The following is a 22,026-nucleotide window of genomic DNA, read 5'->3' on the forward strand; positions in this document are numbered from 1 at the left end:
TCCCTGGGGAGAGCAGCCCAAATTTCATACAGAGAAATCTGTTGTGACCAAAAGGAGAAATACAAATACAATACAAATACACATATACATATATATATATCTGTGTGTGTGTGTGTGTACGTATGTATGCGTGCATGCGTGTGTGCGTGTGTGTGTGTGTGTAAAACAAAGAGAAATGAGCATACCATTTTTTCAAATATATAAATAAAGAAACAAACAGACCTAAACTAAACAGTACAACAGCTTACCATGAACTTTACACTTGGCTCCATCCTGTATGGCCACGGCTGTACAGTTGATTTTCTCACCCTCCCACTTGTAGATGTACATGGACGTGTGTGTTGATCCCGCATCAAAGATTACTGCATACTATAAAGAAATCATCTTTTTTTTAAGCATACCGAAAAATTTAACACAATTATATGAAAACTAATCATGCCATTTGCATTTAACAACCGTCATCTAACATGACTGAACTTTTGAAAGTGATGAATAATCAAGCCATTTGCATTCAACAATTGTCATCTCACATTACTGAACTTATGAATTTGATGAATAATCAAAACCTCTGCATTCAACAAATCATCTCACATGACTTAACTTTTGAAATTTATGTTCATGTGTTACAATGTTGGAATTCTCCTAGTGGTCTCTCACTATATCCATGGAATAAAGAGAGAGAGAGAGAAAAAAAGAAGAAAATCTCATTTTCAGAGTGAAGCACAGATTCACAATTTTCAATTCAAAGTCTATAATAAGAACATGGCTATTTCAAATTGCCTGCTCTATAATTATTTGTTCAAGAAATGATAGAATAAAGAACAAATGATTTTTAAAAATCAAGTGGTTGCTTCTGTTCACTGAAATCAAACATACAGAAATACAATCTCAATATAATTCTGGTTTGAATCAAGAAAGAGTTTACATGAACAAGTAATGTGTCAGTTTTCACTGATCCAGCTTTGTAGGAATGTTAAATCCTGACTCAAACAGATTCACATTATACAGACCTTATCAAATAAAAAGAACAAACCATGTAAAATGTACACAAACTGTGCTGGGATGAAACAAGAAAGATAAAATAAAGTGACTGTTAAATGTATCAATAACTAAAATTTGAAAGATTCATCATAACTCTGTATATTCACAAAACAACAATGTAAAATCTCATTTGCATACAGACAGACAGACAGGCAGACAGACAAACACACACACACACACCTCTCTATGACTTACCCCATCTATCCTCATTTCCCCTTCCTCCACCTCTGCCCCTCCCACTTGACATGATTCAACACACAAACACCTCTGACAGCCTTTATCTACCCTCACCCAACCCTTACCCCAACCCCATCAGAGACCACACCCACATGTGTGTGCAACATACCTGAACCTTATCTTCCTCATAAGTATACAGACAGATGATGGTGACTAGGCCACCAATGGCAATCAGCAAACTGATGATTCCCATGAACCAGAAGGCATTACAGCATTTGTTGGAAGCACCATGGTCTGTTGGAAATGAAAGTAAACCTCTGACATTACATCACCTCAAACAACGTGGAAGCAACATTCAGGGCAGCTTGCAGAGCATCGCACTGCATTTTGTTGTGTGTGTAGTGCTGTGTTGAAATGTACTGCACTGAATTATATTATATCATTTCTTGTCACAACATGATTTCTCTGTGTGAAATTCTGGCTGCTCTCCTCTGGGAGAGTGTGTCCTCAGCACCACCTTTTTTTTCTCTCCCCCCCCCCCCCCCCCCCCCCCCCTGTTTGCAGGCGAATTCCTTTTACTATCAAAGTGGTTTTTTCTACAGAATCTAGCCAGTGACAACCATTTTGTTGACATGGGTTCTTTAACATGTGCTAAGTGCATGCTACACACAGGACCTAACTTTATCATCACATCTAAAATACTAGCACCCAGATCACCACTCAGTCTAGTGGAGATGGGAATAAAAATTTCAATCCATACATATATATATATATATATATATATATATATATATATATATATATATACAGGAACTGAACCCATGGACACTCGATCACAAGTCAGGCACATTACCACAGGGCCAGCACTTCACATAATCTGATGCAGCATGGTTCTGAATGAAATCTGATGAATGAACCTGGAAAGATCTGTGCCTTTTCTCTTTGGCTCCAACCTTGTTCCTTCATCCGCAATTAATTTGTGTTGGCGTTTTCTGAATTTTGAGTGTGCACCATTGTAATCACTCAAACTCCAGCATATTTATATCTATCAAAACTCAATCCACTGAAGATGTGATGTGGTAAGGTATGCAGAAGCACATTCATACATACACACACATACACTCACATGAATACGCATGAACACATACACACACGCACGCACACACACACACACAACAATATCATAGCTCATGCACTCTCACCTCACACACAAAAGCACATGCACAGAAACACACACACATAGACTCTCACCACATCCATCACAGAAGACACCCATAATGACCCTACCTGTGGTTATCCACATCAGAATCTCTTTCTTCTGTACACAGTGCAGCTGGACCAGATCAGTATCCAGGGAAATAACAGCTCCATCTATTGTCTGAAGCCCATAGGAAGGCAGCATGGGAACCTGCGCCTTTGTGCATACCATGCGCAGCAGGTCTCGGGCTGATGCTGTGCGGGGCACCTTCACAGTAAGCGAACCTTGTGGGCATCCTTCAGGCAGCCCAGAAAGAACGCTGATAGAGAGGGTGTCCTCTTGTCCCATCTCTTCCCCTGCAAGCAGGATTCAGAAAATCACCATGCACGCTTCCATCAAGATAACAAGATACACGCATGAGGCTAAGCTCACACTGCAACCAGAATTCAGAAAATTGACGTATGTGTGTGAGATGATAAGGTACATATCAGAACAAGGAATAGATGGGTGTGACAGCCAGTTGGTTAAACTACAAGACTCAATCTGAAGGCCATGGGTTTGGTTCCTGGTTGTGGCACCAGGTGGATTAAAGGTGGAGATTTTTCAAATCTCCCAGGTCAAAAATATGCATACAGGCTTCTGCCTGAATCCTCTTGTGTGCATAAGATCAATCATACACATTCAAGATCCTGTAATCCATGTCTGCATTAGGTAGGTAATGGAAGTAGGCAGTGCATATGACTTCTATCCATGTTTACAAGAGGTCTGTGTTTTGAGTCCTTGCAATGCCTGTCATCATAGCATAATACGTGTGTGGATTTGGCTACCTAAATTGTGGGGTAAAAACAGCCAACTTAAAAATAAACTTAGGAGCTGAAGACTGCAAACCCAGAAGCAGTAATAAAATGCCACCTGCAAACAGGAGTGAACATAGAAGCCTCACCTCATAATGAATAAACAATGAGGTAAGAAGAACAAATGATTAACAAATAGTACAGAGTGGTAACTCTCTCCATTCACAAGGTATACAACTTCAAATCAATGCTGTTCATGCTACTGATTCAGCTAGCACACTACCTATGTACCTCATCTCACAAATGCATTTCAGGAAGAATCTCTCTTTCTTTGACCAATGTTTCCATTGCCACTCTTTTGTTTTGTTGCTGAGAGCTGATAACTGGTGAGAACTGGTGCAACAGGGTAGGTGTGTTAGTGTGTGTGTGTGTGTGTGTGTGTGTGTGTGTGTGTGTGTGTGTGTGTGTGTGTGTGTGTGTGTGTGTGTGTGTGTGTGTGTATGTTCATGTGTGCAATTATCATGTGAGTATACACACATTTTTAAACGCAGAAACATAGTCACAGTGCCTGAAGGTGATGGAGTCTCCCTACCGACAGATGAGTAGGCAGGCAGGCTCATCTGTCGATGTGTGTCCTCATATGGGAGAAGAGGCTGATTCTGGATGCGCAGCACTTCCCACAGGTGCTGCAAGGGAAAACGCCTCCAGAAGTTGAGCCCTGCTTCCTTAGCTCACGCTTCTCCTTTATGGCCATTGTTCTCTTGTTTTCAAACATCTTTATGCCACTAGAGCACAGCATCCTCCAGTGAGAGCGGTCAAGGGCATCAGTTTCCCAGGAAGTGATGTCTATGTCACAGGCTTTGAGGTTTGTCTTCAAGGTGTCCTTGAAGCGCCTGCAGGGTCTTCCAAGTTGGTGGTGGCCTTCCTTCAGCTGGCCATACAAAAGCATCTTCTGGATCCTGCTGTCTGTCATGCAGACAACTTGTCCTGTCCAGTGTAGCTGGCACTGGATCAGCAGGCTTTCGATGCTGGGCAGGCTGCTCCTCTCTTCGGACCTGGAGGTTGGAGACCCTCTCTTGCCACTTTAGGCCAAGGATCTTTCGTAGGCATCTCTGGTAATACTGCTCAAGTTGTTGAATGTGACGGTGATACGTCGTCTATGTTTCACAGCAGTACAACAAGGTGGTCAGCACAACAGCTCTGTAGTTTTTGATTTTGGTGCTGAGCCTTTGTTGTTCCACAGCATGTAGTTGAGTCTGCCAAAGGCAGAGCTGGCCTTGGCGATGCGCAGCGTCACTTCTGCATCAAGGGCTCTGTTGCTGCATAGGGTGCTGCCCAGGTAGCAAAACTTGTCGACTGACTTGATCTCTGTGTCATCGATCTTGATTGCAGGTGGGGGGGAGGCACTCGCGTTCTGTGAGCTAGCTGGTTGGTACATGGACTCGGTCTTGCTGAGGTTGATGGTGAGTCCCAAGCACCTGCAGGTGGTTGAGAACTTGTCCATAATGAACTGCATGTCCTCATGGGTGTGTGCAGCAAGCGTGCAGTCATCAGCTAAGAGGAACTCTCTGAACAGTGCCTCAAACACCCTGGACCTGGCGTGGAGTCGCCACAAGTTGAAAAGTTTGCTATCTGTGCGAAACTGAATGTAGATGCCCTGGTCACAGTCTTGGAAGACATCAATCAGCATGGCAGAGAAGAGAATGGAGAACAATGTGGGTGCCAGGACGCAGCCCTGCTTCACTCCATTTGCCACAGGGAGCAGATCCGACATGTCAGTATTTTCCTGTACTCTCGCCTGCATGCCATTGTGGAATGACACAATCAGCTGGATTAGGCTCTCTGGGCAGCCGAACTTCAGGAGGATCTTCCACATACCACAGCGGTTCACCGTGTCGAAGGCCTTAGTCAGGTCTACAAAGACCATGTGGAGCTCCTTGTTCTGCTCACGGCACTTCTCTTGCATCTGGCGTACGGGAAACACCATGTCACATGTTCCCCTTCCTGAGCGGAAGCCACACTGTGCTTCAGGGATGACTGTGTTGGAGACATGGTCAACCAGTCTCTTCAGTATGATGCGGGCGAAGATCTTGCTGGCCATGCCAAGGAGAGAGATTCCATGGTGGTTATCGCAGGATGTTTTGTCTCCCTTCCGTTTGTAAATGTGGACAATTGAAGCATCCATGAAATCCTGGGGGACATCCCCTTTCTCCCAGATAGACTGGAACAGGGCGGTCAGCTTGTCTGTCAGCACCTCGCCTCCATACTTGTAGATGTCAGCCTGGATTCAATCCACTGCTGGCGATTTTCCTGACATTGTCAGCTTCAGGACCTTCCAGGTCTCTGCCTTGGTTGGAGGGGCAGCTAGTGAGTCACTGACTGGTAGCTGTGGGAGGGCTGCAATTACCTTGTCAGATACGGATGAGTCCCTGTTGAGAAGGCTGCTGAAGTGCTCTGCCCAGCGGGCATGGATGTCTTTGTCAGGAGGGTGGTCTGGTCTACGGCTCAGACAGGGGTTGATCCTGTGAATCTTGGCCCATACACAGCTCGGAGACAATCATAGAAGGTCTTTATGTCGTGAGCATCAGCAGTGGACTGAAGCTCTTCAAACTTTCTCTCCCACCATGTGTTCTTCATCTCACGCAGCCTCTTCTATATGAGTTGCTTGGTTTGCAAGAACTGGTTCTTCTTCCTTTGGCAGTCTTTATCGGAAATGTGATCCTGATGCCGTATATGCAGTGTTTTCAGGAGCTTGGAGATTCCAGCGTCGTTCTTGTCAAACCAGTCTTTGTGCTCCTCTGTACAAAGCCGAGTGTGTCAGCTGCTGCTGTGTACACAGCATTTCTAAAGGTGCTCCATACCTCTTCTACATCAGTCGATACAGGAATTTCTTGGAGAGCTGCTTGGATTTGCTGCTGCAGCACGTCCTTGGTGATAGTTAGGCGGTGGATGTTCAGCTTCCTAGGGGGTTTCTGCCTGGCTGGTTGGAGCTTGTGTGCAAGTCTGATGTTCATCTTGCTGCGTACCTGGTGATAGTCCGACCAACAGACTGCTCCTCTCATGCAGCGTGTAGTGGAAACATCATCCCTGTCCCTCTGCTGGACAATCACATAGTCCAGCATGTGCCATTGCTTGGAGTGGAGGTGCATCCATGTATTCTTGTACTTGTCCGCTTGTTGGAAGAGGGTGATGGTGATGGTCAGTCCATGCTGCGCGCAGAGCGAGAGCAAAAGCATTCCGTTGGCAATGCACTTGCCAGTGCCGTGCTGTCCTAGGACTTTTGGCCACGAGGAGAAGTCCATGCTGACGCAGGCATTGAAATCCCCAAGCATGATCAGCCTGCCCTTTCTGTCTGTCGCTGAAATGGTGCAGCTGAGCTCCTCGTAGAAAACTTCTTTGATGTCATCAGGGTTGGTCATCGTTTGGGCATAGCAGCTGATGACTGTGGAGAAGCGATCCTCGGACAGCTTCAGCGCAAGGTCATCAGCCTATCATTTATCCCACGTGGAAGGCTGTCAAGCTGTTGTGCAAGTTTGGTTCATATGGCAAAGCCCACACCTGAGGTTCCTGGGGTGCCATCTGGCTTCCCAATACAGTGGAAGGTGTAGCCCCCTCCAACTTCCTCCAGCTGGGTTTCACCGGCAAACCTGGTTTTGCTCAGGGCTGCTGTGTCCACCTGGTAGCAATCAAGCATTCTAGCAATGAGCGCTGTGCGCCTTTCTGGTCTGTTGTCTGTCTAAAAGGGTGCGACTTTCCAGGCATCCAGAGTCAGGGCATGACTCCTGGTTCTTTTCTTCTGTTGTTTTCAACCACTAGTGTTGGATGTCCAAGTAGGTGCAGTTTCCTACTAGGTACTAGGCGAGGCAGGCTTTGTTTAGGGATCCTTTTATCTCATCTTCCCCATAGGGAGAGCAGTGCTGTCCCGAAAAAGGGCTGCTTTGACACTGTGGGAGGATACAGGTGCCGCATCTGCCCCAGTCTACGGCGGACGACCATCACCCCACAGCCGCCTGCATGCAGAGTCATGACTAGGAACTGCCAGCAGCATCCTCTGCCTGTCCCCATTACCACTTCTCCATCACCACAGGGCTTGGGAAAGCTGGGTGTTGAAGGGCTAGATCGTCGTTCCAAAATTAGCCTGGTTGCCTGACCAGTAGACTTTTTTTAGTGAAGAGTTGTGCAGTCCCTTCCCCACTCTCTTGCCTACCGACGCTCACAGTCACACAGGTGCAGATACTGCCACGTGTAGGACAGCCTTGGGAGGTGGAGGTTTTTTCTTCAGTGTTCCATTTCCTAGGAGGACTTCCAGCCAGGGATAAGAGCTCCCCCTGCCCTTTGGTCATCCTCTTCCACCTTCACAACCATTGGGAAAGGTTTCCTCCTCCGCCTGGTCTGTTGTTGGGAGACTTCACATGCGCGGCAGGTAGTACTGGGTTACATGGTACCAGTAGCAAGGGCTATGCCCCTGACCTGACCTCAAGCCTGAAGATACACTAATAGAAAATGTCAGTATGCCCAGTTTCTTTGCATGTAAATCATTAAATGTCAGGGTAATCATCATTGTGAACATTGCAGTTTCATCAATAAAAACAAATCTAAAACCACTCTTCCTTATCAAAAATACCATTTGGTTGCAATATGTTAATCTTTGCCCCAGTCATTCACCTCTAAGCAAGCAACCTCAACCCCACCAAAAAATGTAATCTGCCTGCAGGGTATGCGTATCGCTACTCAGCAATTCACCTTACTGTCCTATATAAAACAAACAATTCACTTTAATCAGCTCAGCAGAGAAGTGACCTTGTCGCACTATCAGTGCTTCAGATTAGATTTCCACAGAGATGATCCTGGTGAGCTGAACACACTGAACCAGAGAAGATCACAGCTATTCATCTATCTCTGCAATAGCTGAACATTAATGCTCTAAATATCTATGAATCACCTGACTCAATTTCAAAACCAAGATTTCAAGGCTATGACATACCTGTTGTCAGTTATGATTCACAGGCTCAGTGTTTAGATAGTTGTACATCCATCAATGTTACCAGGAATGAAACTGAGAATACTGATTCTTCGGTTTCAATCTATAATTAACATATCACTTCTACCACTGCATACTGTATAAAACTATGGGATGTGTAATGCTTTCTGAATCTTCTCTCAGGCTATGTTCACACTATGCTTTTCAAAATCTGCAAGAGCAATGTACAGAAGATTTAACAAGGTAATGAACAAACTTTTATCTTCTTTTTCATAAGTAACCAATTATTTCTGCACAGCAATGATAGGTTTTTATTTCTCACCAGCCACTGAGGCGAAGTGGTTAGCATCACGGACTGACGGCTGGGAGGACACGGGTTCGATTCCCAGCAGAAATGGGTTTTTTTGCCTGTGGCCCACTCCTACCAAGAGTTGAGTGTGCTTTGGGCTTCAATGGGAAGACTGGGACCACAAAGTTGAGTATCACCCACTTCACAGATGTCTTTGGGTGTGTTGCTCTAATTTCCTGACCAACATTGCAAGTGTCTGTATCTCTTGGGCCTAGTTAATGCTGGGATATCAACATGACAGGAAGTGAAGAGTAAAGCCTTGTGTACAATTCCTGGCCAGCAGCTTCAGAAACTGAAAGGTTGGGAGGGGGAGGCCAGGGGGAATGAAAATTATTTTGTTAAGTCAAAGGCAGGAGACCAAATAACTTGAAACAGTCCAGCGACTTGGGTGTGAGTGTGACAACCTCTTGAGGCAGTGTGTACCATTCCAGGATAGTGTGGAGGAAGAAAAACATCTGTCTGTACTGCATCCTGCAGACAGGGATATCGTAGTTGCAAGTGTTGTTTTTGTCTGGAACTCCGCCAACTGTCTAATGGACTTGGTAGGAAGACTGAGTTTGTCAAGATGAGTCCATGCTGAAATTTGTAAAACATTTCCAGTCAAGCTTTCTTCTGTCTGGGTTGTTGGGGTGACAGTTGAGCAAACTGAGGATGGAGTTGACACAAGATGTCTGTGGATGTCAGCTGGTGACCCATCTTTCTGCTTGGTGCTGGACCCTTTCAATGGTCTGGATATAAGTGACTGTCCCACACAGAGGCTGCATACTCTAGGATAAGTCAAACAGAGGCTTTGCATGCAGTTTCCTTTTTCTGCTTGTTTCCTATCTTGAGGCTGTGCCAGAGAAAACCTAGGGTCTTGTTGGTTTTGTTGGTTGCAGAGTCGATGTGAGGTACCCAATATAGGTCATTCACACCAAGATATTCTATGGTGTTGACATTTTCCAGTGCATGGCCATGAAGCTGGTAGTCTGGTACAATTTTTTTTCTCTTTTGACTTACACTCAAGGTGTATCACTTTTGCTGGTAGAATTGCATGGCCCACTGTTTCTCCCAGATGGTAAGAGAGACAAGTTCTTTTGCTGTATGTGCTGGTCAGCCCTTCTTGATTACTTTGTGCACATGATTTCGTCTGCAAATAATCTGGTCTTAGATGGAATTTGGGAGGTCACTGAATTAGAGAAGGAAGAGACTTGGGCCAAGGACTGAACCCTGGAACGTATTCTGAGGTGACTCCCTCCACCACAACTGCTTGTTGCCTGTCCTCAGGGAAGTTCTTAATCCATGCATTGAGATGACCTCTTATTCCACAGCACTGTAATTTGAGGACAAGCAGTGCATGGCTGACCTTGTCAAAGGCCTTGGAGAAGGCAAGAACAATTGTGTCCACTTGGTTCCCTCTTTCCGGCTCGAATGTTGTTTTGTCAAAATAGCTGAGCAGCTGTGTCTCACAAGATTGTCCTCTTCGAAAACCATACTGTTCTGGGCATATTAATGCTGTTGCTCTCGAAGTATGTCATGATGTGGCTGGCGATTACGTGCTCCATTTTGCAGGCTACACAATAAAGGGAGACTGGACAATAGTTTTCTGCCTTGCAACATTCGCCCCTCTTGAAGACAGGTGTGATATAAGCCTGCTTCCAGTCATGTGGCAGTGTTATGGTGTTGCAGGAACAGCAGAAGGGCAGAGTGAAGGCTGGGGCAATCTCCTCAACAACTGTCTTCAGGAGCCTGGAAGTGATGCCATCAGGTCAACAGGCTTTGTTGAGGTCGAGTCTGAGAAGCAGATTTTTGCCCCTTCCTCAGGGATGTTGATGTCACTGCATGTGGAATAGTAGGGTAATAATAATAATAATATTTATATCATCTTGTCAGAGACAAATCAAAGCCCTTTTGCAACAGTCATTCACACACATGCATAACTCTAAAACTGGAGAAACTGAAGACAAGGATGAGGCAGGGAAGGGAGACTATCTTGGGAACAGGTGGGTTTTAACTCTTTCATCCCTGCAGCACGGTTTTCCGGTTTACAGGATTTTTACCTTTCATTCCTGGAGGCCAGAAAACCGTGCAGCAGAGAATTCCCCCTTTCCTTCCTGCAGCCCGGAAAATCGGTTCTCGCGGTAAGCGCTTTGAACTTCCCGCGAGTCGCGTCATCAGTGCGCGTCATCTATCCTTGACCGGGTCACTAGCAGGGCAGTGTTTATGAGTGGAATGGATGCCAGACACCCCCTTCCCCCTCCCTAGGCCGTGGGAAAGTGGGCGCCGCTACATTCTTGCTGATGTGCTGTGTAGACACACGGGCACAGAAAAACGGAATGTGTAGAAAGTTCGGATTGTGACCAGTTTTCTGATGATGAGTTTCACAACGCTCTAACAGATAATAATTTCGATCTGTTTCAAATGAATGACAAGGAGAGAGTGCAATTAGCTGTTGCTACAGAAGCACAGATAGCGGGTGATGAAAAGTTAAAAAAAAGTAAGAAGTGTAAAAAATTGTGGTGTATACTTGTGCAGTAACTGGCATGACTGCTTCAAGGTATATCACACACGTGTCACCTTTGTGTGGCATATTACGTGATGATTGTGACATGGACATGCGTATTTAGAGACAGTATCGTTTCTGAATAGTTTTTGTTCAAGAATTGTGTAGATAATGAACTGATTCTGGCTCAGTGACTGCTAGTGTAGTGAAAGGCATATAGGCTAATATTCTCTTTGAGACAAAGTTCAAATCATTCATGTGATAAGGACAATAGTAGTGACAATTGTGACAGTTTTTCGTGGATATGACTAACAGTGTGGCACTGAGATACATGCGAGGCACTACTCGGTAAGTACCTGCATGATGTGCATACTCTGCAAGCAAAACACTGTCCTGCATGTAGTACGTAGTTGTATGCATTGTGTTTGACCCCAAAGTCACCTGTTTTACACCTGAGTGTCACCAGAGATGTCACCCTATAGTGTCAACAGGGTCTCAGACAACTTCTCACATCAATTCTGAACACAACAGTATATGACAATCTTAGTGTACTGTAATGAGCCGCGTTACCGTAAGCCTCCAAAATAAGTACCCTGCTTCATACTTTCTTTCTCTTCTCTAAATCCAGGAATGAAGGGGATATGCGAATGGTAGGGATCTCAGAACAAGGGGGAGTAATGGTTCATAGAAAAATAGAACGAAAGAGTTAAGGCCAGACTTGAAAGAACTGAGTGCTGAGACCTGATGAAGCGAAGAGATAGGAAGGGGCAGATTTGTGAATACATGGTACGTCAGGTGGTGAGGGACACAGCTGGTAGAAATCATCATCTGTGATGTCCTCCTTCCAGCTGAAGACAGACTGGAACTGCTTGTTCAGGACCTGAGTTTGTTCCTTTGGGTCAGTGATAGCCTTCCTGCATCAGTGAGTGCAGAGACATCAGAACCTTTAGTCCTTGCTTTAATAAAGCTCCAGAACTTATTTGGTGTGTTTTAATCTGGAGTGTCTGTGATGAGGTCATCTATGTATTTCCAGTACAGGTATTTTTGAACAAGCTGCTTGAGAGTCTTGAACTGCTTGTGTAGCTCTTCATCACCAGACTTCTTCCACTGCTTGTGGAGGCAGTCTGTCCTCCAGATCAGCTAAATCACCACACAATCAATCCATGGAAAGCTTCGCTTACTGTACGTTGGTTTGTGTGGGACACGCTCAGTGAGGGCATTTTTTAAGATTCTAGCATTGCCCTGCCCAGATCTCTTCAGTGCTGCTGTCCTCAGTGAAAGTGGACACCAGGTGGTTATTGAGATGTTGGGCTGCCCTTTCAAGGGCCCCTGGCTTGAATCAGTTAAGATTGGAATCAGTCTCTGTTGCTGACTTTTTTTTGGGGGGGGGGGGGGGGGGATAAGATCTTAAGTTCCATGTACGTAAGTTTTTCAAGGCAGCTGTCACATCAGCAGCCTTCCACTCTACTGGAAGAGTGCTAGTCTCTAGAATCAGGAAACAGGAAGTGCACAGTGTGCTTTGCTTGGTCTAAATTTGTTGTCTCCACAGGAACCGTGAATACTTTTAAAAATCGTGCTGACACTTACTTTCAAAATTAAAAATACAAAACTCATTTAAATATTCTTTAATAAGCACTGCATTCAAATAAATTATAAAAATCTCTTTATACATTTGTGGGGATTCTCACTCCCCCCCCCCCCCCCACACCCCCCATTTCTAGGGCAAAAGGTCTCACAGGCCCAAATGCCTTCTTATTGATATGATATGACATGATATGATAAATTAAAAAAACTTCTTCACTCCCTCTGTTATCAAAATAATCAGGTTGCACTGATCACGACAGTCATCAGCTAAATCTTCTGCTCAACAAACATTTCAATGATTATGTTGAAACATTTGGCAAGTGGTTCACTAAGACGCATGGCGTTGCTCATGTGGCGTTCAAACATTAAATTAATCTCCTGATGAAATGCATACAGGAACGAAAGTAGGATTTTATATGACAACAGCATGCGTACAGAAAATAAAATTGGAGAGAAAAAAATAGAGAAAGAGATAAAAAAAATAAATAATCTTTCCATGTACAACCTTGAATATTCGGAGAAGTTTCCATTGATAATTTCCTGTCTTTGGAACCAAGATCACAGCGCCTGGTCGACAGCTGCGGAAGAAGTGACTACCAGTTCAGTTTGTTTTGAGTTCGTAGTATATAGTGGGCGAGAATACAGAGTCGTTCCTTTCCCAAAAGCCTCCACACAGTATAAAATCAATCTTACCAAATAAAATGTATTTTAATCGGTGAAGATTCAGGGCATGTTCAAAGAACAAAAATGCTTTAAAGGTGTGTTTTCTTTGAAAAATCGTGTTGGTCATAGCGGTCAAACATTGGAGAGAAGAAAAAAAAAAAAGAAAAAAAAACAGTTACTCCCCCTGTAACGTCGTGTGCTCTGAATGATTCAAACGAGTTGTGGGAGTAAACTCATTGTCATTGTTCATTGAATATCAGGAAGATTTTGTTCCCCTGGTTTACGAGCGAGATCTTTCTGCCGGGTTTTGTGGAAATGACTGATGGGGTGGGAGGCGATGTGCGTTGTGCACGTGCGCGTTCGTGTGTCAGTTTCAGTTTAAAGGAGGCGTCAATAGCGTGTGGGATGATCCATACACGTTACACTACATATAAGATAAGATAAGAATAACTTTATTATCTCCAACTGGAGAAATTTGGTCAGGTGCATTATCACAACATAGACAAGTAAACAACATGGGGACCATAACTGTAAAAGCCAACAACAGCCCCTACAAATATTACGAAGATACAAATGTAAACAAAATATCACATACATCGTTTCATACATACATCCACACACTGCAGGTAATAACTAGTATTCTTAATGTAAAAACAGAAAGAATTAAGAAACATTATTTGAATATAATTATAAACATAGCCTACTATACTGCACATTGATTATAATAGACAGATAAGATAAGGATAAAGATGAATTGCGGAAAACCACAACCAGATAATCAGCACACACCCGCACACCCCCCCTCCCCAAACCCCCGCACCCACCCACCCCACACACGCAGACGTAACTTGATTAAACAAGAGTAATAAACATATGTTCTCAAATAAAAGCATTTCACATATTCGCTTTTAAAAACATTGCAATTAATTATTACATCGTAATTATTAAACAGAAATATATTTAGAATATGAACGTTAGCATTAAACATATTCCATTCTACATTCATTCTGCATATTGCACATTATTCTTCCTTCATGTTGCACATTCATTATAACCAATTGTCACGTTTTAAGCTCAGTAAACACACACACACACACACACACACACACACACACACACACACTCAAACACACACACACACACCACAACCAGAACAAGGTACAGCCTATCATGCACGGACTTTCACACGTCTCACATGAAAGTGCGCGCGCGCGCACACACACACCGTTCTCAAGAATTTAAAAGGTGGATTGAACGTGGAATAAAAGTCTTCAGAGCTCTGGATTTCAACTTAAAAGTTCTGTAGCGTCGTCCTGATGGCAATAGCTCATAATACTTTGCTAAAATATGGGTGTCGTCAGTTGCTATCTGCCTGCTTTTTTTAACCACTCGACTTTCATACAGCTCTTGCATACTAGCTTGTTTCACTCCCACAATTTTACTGCATACACTCATGACATCGTTCAAAACACGCTTACTCCTCACTCCCAAACTTCCATACCAGCACATAAATGAAACTGTGAGCACGGACTCGATACAACATCGATAATAACTTTGAAGAATATTTGAATTTATACCAACATTTCTAAGCTTCTGTAAACAAAAAATTCTAGATTGACATTTCTTATGAATGGAATCAACATTTCTGTCAAAAGTCAGCTTATTATCTAAGATGGTCCCTAAATATCTATATTCATTGACCCTCTCCACTGTTTGACCATCAATAACAAGGTTAGCTACAGGCAAGGGGTCTTTCCGGAAATCTATTAACATTTCTTTTGTTTTCAATACGTTGAGATCCAGATAGTTTTTCTCACACCAGGAACAGAACTTTTTAATTTCACTGAAATAAATAGCATCTGAGTTGGACAGATCTTCAACTGCTGAATCATCAGAATATTTTATGACAGGAGTTTCCTCCGTGCCTTTGCAGTCATCTGTGTACAGTGTAAAAAGAACAGGGGACAGTACTGTACCTTGGGGTGCACCCACTGACCTATAAACACTGTAAATACGATCTCAGTGGGTGCACCAGTAGAAGTAGATTTTAGAGAAGAGTGGGCAGAATGAAAGCGGACGGACTGAGTTCTATTGAGAAGAAAACTTACTATCCAAAGAGTAAGCTTCGGATCAACATCCATGCCTAGCAGTTTGAGGGCAAGGAGATGAGGTTGTATTGTGTTAAAAGCAGAAGAGAAGTCAACAAAAAGGATACGAACAAAAGATCCCGTGTTATTCAAATGAAGGAAAGCATTATGAAGGAGAGTTAGGATAGCATCGTCAGTACTTCTGTGTGCTTTGTAAGCAAACTGAAGAGAGTCAAGCTGCTGTTCAGTGAAAGAAAGAAGATGTCGGAGAATAATTTTTTCAAAGCATTTCATCACTACTGAAGTCAGGCAACACTGAGGACGGTAATCATTTAGTGCGGCTGGGTTCTTTTTCTTGGGGATAGGACAGATAGTAGATTTTTTCCAGATGCTGGGGACAGAGCAGTCCTTCAAAGACCAGTTGAAAATTTTACAGAACACGTCACACAACTGGGAAGCACATGTTTTGAGTAATTTTCCGCAGATATTGTCGGGGCCAATTGCCTTCGTGACATTCAGTTTTAAAAATAAAGATTCAACAACTTTTGCATCGATCTCAAAGTCTTCACCTGTGTTCCTATCTTTGATCCTTTCCTGCAACTGTGAGATAACACTATCCAGTTCCCTTCCCAGATCATTCCTTTCAAAGCGACAGTAGAAATCATTCAGTTTATTTGAAAAATCAATCTGTTCATCCTTTTTCATTTTACAAGCTACTGTTTTCCTTTTCGTTTCTCCAGTGATAATTTTTAACCCATCCCATGCATCTGCCATTTTTCCTGTCTGAAACTGTTGCTCTACTTTTGATTTGAATTCCCTCTGTCCCCTTCGTAATTCACCTCTAAGCTTCTTTTGTATCAGTTTCCTATCCTTCTTGTTCCCTGACTGAAACGCTACCTTTTTCTCGTTTAAAATTGTTTTGAGAGACCTTGAGATCCATGGTTTGTTGTTGGGGAAAAGTTTAATTATTTTTGTCGGAATTATCATGTTTTCACAGACACTGATATAAGATGTAACAACATCAGCTGCTTCATGAACATTCTCACATGGGTCAGTCAACACACTCCAATCAGTACAATCAAAACATCCTCTCAGTTCATCCACACTCCCTGACGTCCAAACTTTCACACTCTTTTTCACAATCGGCTCTGTCTGTATCTTTGGTCTGTAGGCTGGGATTAAATGAACAACATCATGATCAGATACACCCACTGGTGCAAGGGGAACAGATTTGTAGGCATTAGGAATGTTCCCATAACACAGATCGATGGTCTTGTCCAGTCGGGTCCGGCAGGTAACATATTGTTTAAAAGAAGGTAAGGCTTTCTTTAAATCACAGTGATTAAAATCTCCAACAATAAAACACGGGGAGTGTTTAAAAAATGGAAGCAGATGCCTGAACGCACAGAACATACGCACGTTAGGATCGACCTTGAGAGTCTACGAAATTCTATGAAAAAAAAAGAGTAACAAAAAATTAAAAAGAAAAAAAGTAAGTAAGTATGTGTGTGTGTGTGTGTGTGTGTGTGTGTGTGTGTGTGTTATACAACGGCATATATCGTCTGAAGGGATACAGAGAGGAACTGACGAATTAACTAAGGGACGGAGACAGGCCAAAAGTGTATATTACACAGAGAAGTGTCCGGGATGGAGTAGAACCAAAGATCTTGGGAAAAGGTAATTTTCCAGGATCTTTGGTAGAACCGTATTCTCAGCTGGACAGGCTCAGTGGTGACCATGCAGTACAGATTACTAAATGGGACAAGTGTGTTCAAAGCATCACGGACCCACCAAACCAACGCATGTTGTTTCTTCTCGGAAAGACACCAAAAGGCATTCGCCATATGTGAAGAAGCGTCATCTTTTCACCACTGGGGCGCTGAACTGAAGAGGTGACTGACGACCTCCGGCTGGTGAAGTCTGTAGAGGAAGAAGAGCAGGTTGAGTCGTCTTCAGTCCGTTCTGAGCCGGAACATAAAGTTCTTCAGGTGTAGGGTCACAGTCTTTAGAAAATCCCGTCAAAACCTCCTGGCACCAGTTCTTTCTTCTATTCTCTGGGCCGGTCTGGAGCTGGACTCAGTGGAACATCTGGCCTACTAAAGTTTCTTAGTTCTCTATACTCATTATAATACAAGAACAAGAACAGCACGGAAACAAATGTGATAGGCACGAACAAACGCCAGAAATACAACATGAAATACACTGGACGTTTTACCAATAGGCCTTAGTCAGCTTAAAATAAATATCAATGATTATCAAACCAACTAACGCAATAGTTAATTTACATTTCCTTCCCATTTAGAACCGGCCAAAGATTAATTTCAATTCCTAACTAGCTCACCTTCTCTTTAGATCTAAACTTTTCTGGATCTCTTTAGATCCCAAGCTAATCCTAAATAAACGATGAAATCGATAATCTTTCGATCTGCTTCCATCTTGGTCACCTTACCATTACATTAATTTTCAGTACTACAAGAATATTAAAGAAATACTGAGAGATCTAAAACAGGCAATGAGCCAACCCATTTTGGCGAGTTTATTCATTTTCTCTCAGCAAGAAAATTATAAGCATACAAAAAAACCTTAAATAACAATTAAATCAATTAATTCAAGTAAGTCCATTCATTCTCTAGATCAAAAGCATAGATAAAATTAACAAATTCAATCTTTTCTCTCTCCTCTTAATTTCAATAAAATACTTCAGCTCTCCAAAATCCGGACCCAGCAAACTGTACCACAAGTGACTCAAACAACAGGCAAAACCCCCTTATACTCTACAGTCTTCACTATGATGAAGGCGGTAGAGAAGGGAAAGAACTTGAGAAGAAGAAGATCCGTTTGATGGTGAGAGGCACTGGCGATGACGCGGTAATATTCCGTAGAGTTGCGTCATCCTTTGCTTTCCGTAAATTTGCCGGACGTCACGTAGATGCGCGATTTCGGCGAGGCGCGTTTCCTTGTTACACTCCCGGTCACTTCTCGCTGACAGGTCTCTTCTTCTCTTGCAGGACCTGGAATTTGTTAGAGAGTGAGATCTTGAGCTCTTCTGGCTTGGCTGAGTCCTTCAGGAGTAAGTTGTAGTCCTAACGTTGGCACTGGTTGCCGGCCGGTCCTTCCAATCCAGCTCCTCTTCAATTTGAGCTTCAGCCGAGCAACAAGGGGATGATAGTTTGAAGCAACGTCTGCTCCTCATTTGACCTGTACATCTTGAACGGATCAGTCTTATAACTTCAGTTCTCCTGATACAGACATGCATCTAGTTTTCCGTTGACTGGTCTGGTGATATCCAAGTCGCTTACTGTATCCCAGGCTTCTGTGAAGTGTGACGATGGCGAAAGCTTCCGCCATTGACCAGGATGCCTGTGGTGACGCACGGGTCGGCGAACTCTCCACACAGTTGTCATTCATCTCGCTCAGACGACGGACGCAAAAGCTGATTGGTTAAAGCGTTTGACCTTCAGTCTGAGGGTCCAGGGTCAGTCGAACCTCGTTAACGGCGCCTGGTGGGTAAAGGATTGAGCGTTTGACCTTCAATCTGAGGTCCAGGGTCAGTCGAATCTCGTTAACGGCGCCTGCTGGGTAAAGGATGGAGGCCAAGTTTTTCCTATCTCCTTGGTCAACATATCATGTGCAGACCTGCAAGTGACTGAACCTCCTTCATGTATATACGCACGCAGATGATCAAATACGCACGTTGAAGATCCTGGTATATATGTCAGTGTTCAGTAGGTGATGGAAACAAGAACATACCCAGCATGCAACCTCCGAAAACGGAGTTTGGCTGCCCACATGGCGGAGTAAATGAATAAAACGATCATGTGACATGTCTGTATGAGTGTGTATATGGGCGTGATTCATTGAAACCTGATTGAATGACACAAGAAACGACTGAATGATCAGCGCCGAATGGCAGCTGTCAATCGGCTCCACCTATGCAGCCTGTTGTGCAAATGACTCCGTGCTTGTAAAGAGCTCAGAGACTTGGTCTCCGACCGAGGATAAGCGCTATATAACTGAATACCAATCAGTATCATCATCATCATCTATCCTGCCATCCCATGACCACCTCATAGACCTTGTTGTTGCTGCCGGCCTTGCCGTTGAAGCCACCCATGATGATGATGATGTTGCATCTTGGACTGATGGTCCTGCAAGATAAACAGCAGTCTGCTGTAAAATTCCTCATTGCCCACTTCATCACTGTCATTCGTTGGGGTGAAGTCCATCGTTTTCTTCTTGGTATGGAAGGAAACAGTGATTATCGGTGTGGGCTGTGTGACCAAATGACTGCTCCTTGAGTTGTCTTTGATAAATCAAGGACACTCCCTTGGTATGTTGTGCATCTTCTTCTTCGTTCCCCAAGAATACCAGCAACTCTTTTGTGGCAGGCTTCCTCTAACCAGAGCCAGTCCATATTAACTCGCTGATTCCGAGGATAGTGATGTTATAGTTCCTCATCTCGGCAGTCATTTGTGCAGCCTTTCCACTTTCGAACATGAACGATACCAGCTAAGACATGACCATATGGAGGGAAGGTTGTAGAACTGATAAAGACTGACAACAGAGAAATGGTCAAGTTGGAATTTTGTACCACCTACGACCTTGTTATTAGAGGAACTCGCTTTCCACACTGACAACGATATCATGTGCACAGGGTGACCTGGTGTTCTCCAAACGTAAGAGACAGGAATCAGATCGCCCACTGCACCTGATGATCGATAGTACCTGGGGTCGATCATTTCTGGACGAACAGGACACTTACAGTTTGATTCGGAGAAACTTCAAAACCCCAGAATAAAGGGTGCTTTTATTCAACAGCTAAAAACGCGTTCCAGGCTCTAGCAGACACACACAACCTGACGCATATGAAATCAGCGCTGCATATACACATTTAAACCAGTGAAACCTACTTAGGAATCAGACAAAAGAAGAAAACGGAGTGGATTACAACAGACACCTGGCAAGCTATTGAAATTGGGAGAACAACGAAGAAGAAGCTAATAAAGGCCAAGTCAGAGAGAATATTAGAGAGGTACAAACTGTGGTATAAAGATGTCCGAACAGTGAAGAGGATGGCAAGAGCAGAAAAACGGGCGTACATGGACATCCTTGCAAGCCAGGCTGAAGGTGCAGCCAACAGAGGGAAGCAAAGGAATGTATGTAAGTCAAAATATCTGTAGCAAGTACCATGGAACCACTGACAAGTGAGGGCGGCTCTCACATCAGAAGCAGAACAGAAGCTCTATGGGCGGAAATTTTTAACAGACCACTAACAAAAACAGGTATACGAGTAAGCAGAGTCCGATCTCGATGTTAATATTCAATCACACAATACAGAAGAATTCATTTAAGCTCAGCATCAGATCTCTCACGTGAAGAACAGAAAACCCTGGACAAGAAAACCTCAATGCAGAACTATTCAAAGCAGATGTTTGCATCTAAGAACATGTCTGTCATTTTTAAAGTGAAATACGTACAATGCATTATCCAGTCTCTTTGCTAACTTTGTCACAGTATAACCTTCAAACTTTGTGCGGGTTTCATGGACACACAAATGTTCGTATTTCTCAGTCTGAGACTTGCTTTGTTTGGTCCTTGAAGTTTTTGTTGTGAATGATACAGAATTCGTGTGTCCACGCTTCGAAACTTTATGTTTACAAAGAAAATGAATAATATTCATTATTCTGGTACTGTGGCGTTGCAACCAGCTGTACCCCAGACTTCATCCATACTGTTCAAAGAAGGAAAAGTGACCAGTATAGTAAGATTGATAGAGTGTGATTTCTTCATAAGAAATGCATCGGAAAAAGAAAAGAAAAATACCGCGCTTCATTTAGTACATTGTGGCCCTTGCAGTCGGCTGCGGGGACATAAACCATGTAAATTAGACTGATTAAATGCATTACTACATATTATAACACAAATCTATTCTAATGTAGTGCCTAATCATGCTAGCCATTACCTCGTGCTGATAAAAAAAAAATCCTTCATACAGTAAGTACTGAATCAGGTTGCTGGCGTTGGAGCATTTTCCATACATCGGAAGTATTTGATCACGTGACAAGCTATTACGGTACCAATGTAATTTTAATATAATTCCTGGAAAGGCTCATTCTAATTTATGTCTGCGGACATAAAAAAAACAAACTTGAAACCCAGTTAACTGTATGATGAAATATGTGGATATAGTGCCGTTTCAAGCACGTGTACACTCAAAAGTTATTCATAGGGCCCAAAGAAGGAAAAATGGCTTATATTTACCACCACCCCTGCATTTATACCGTAATTTAAACTTGGCAGACTCGTAAATTATTATTTCTAGCACAAAAACACATAAGAAAATCACTATATCCCCCCCCCATCCCCCCGCTGGGGCAAGGGTTACCATATGCCACCCGACAGACTATTATGAAATTATGGCCAGATACCACAACAGATTGCCCTTCCCATCAAGAACTTTTACACCAACTTCACATGGAAAGCAGGAAGCAGTGAACACACTTTCGATGAGGTGAAGACAGGAGTGAGGCAAGGATGTGTAACTGATGTCAGCACTGCTCTTTAACTTGACCATAGACAGGGTGAAGCTAATAACTGCCGAAGATCAAGTGACCAAGAAGTACCAGATGGGCTCTCCTCTCGACGTCAGTTGGAAGATCTGGAATTTGAA

At 43.4% G+C, this 22,026-nt stretch overlaps 1 protein-coding gene across 1 annotated transcript in view; it reads right to left on the minus strand.

The window, feature by feature from the left end:
* The window catches only part of LOC143275036 (ectonucleoside triphosphate diphosphohydrolase 8-like), a 30,343-nt gene extending 17,102 nt beyond the window's left edge, over positions 1–13,241 (minus strand). Inside the window, exons 1-4 of the mRNA XM_076579102.1 lie at positions 13,112–13,241; positions 2,506–2,772; positions 1,388–1,512; positions 249–369 (exon numbers count right to left, since the gene is read on the minus strand). Coding sequence (XP_076435217.1) covers positions 249–369; positions 1,388–1,512; positions 2,506–2,772; positions 13,112–13,136 — 538 coding nt within the window. The 5' untranslated portion in view covers positions 13,137–13,241. The remainder of the gene's footprint in view (positions 1–248; positions 370–1,387; positions 1,513–2,505; positions 2,773–13,111) is intronic.
* Positions 13,242–22,026: the final 8,785 nt, after the last annotated feature.

Source organism: Babylonia areolata, chromosome 2 (assembly GCF_041734735.1).
Source record: "Babylonia areolata isolate BAREFJ2019XMU chromosome 2, ASM4173473v1, whole genome shotgun sequence".
In the NCBI taxonomy this organism is placed as follows: Eukaryota; Metazoa; Mollusca; class Gastropoda; order Neogastropoda; family Buccinidae; genus Babylonia; species Babylonia areolata.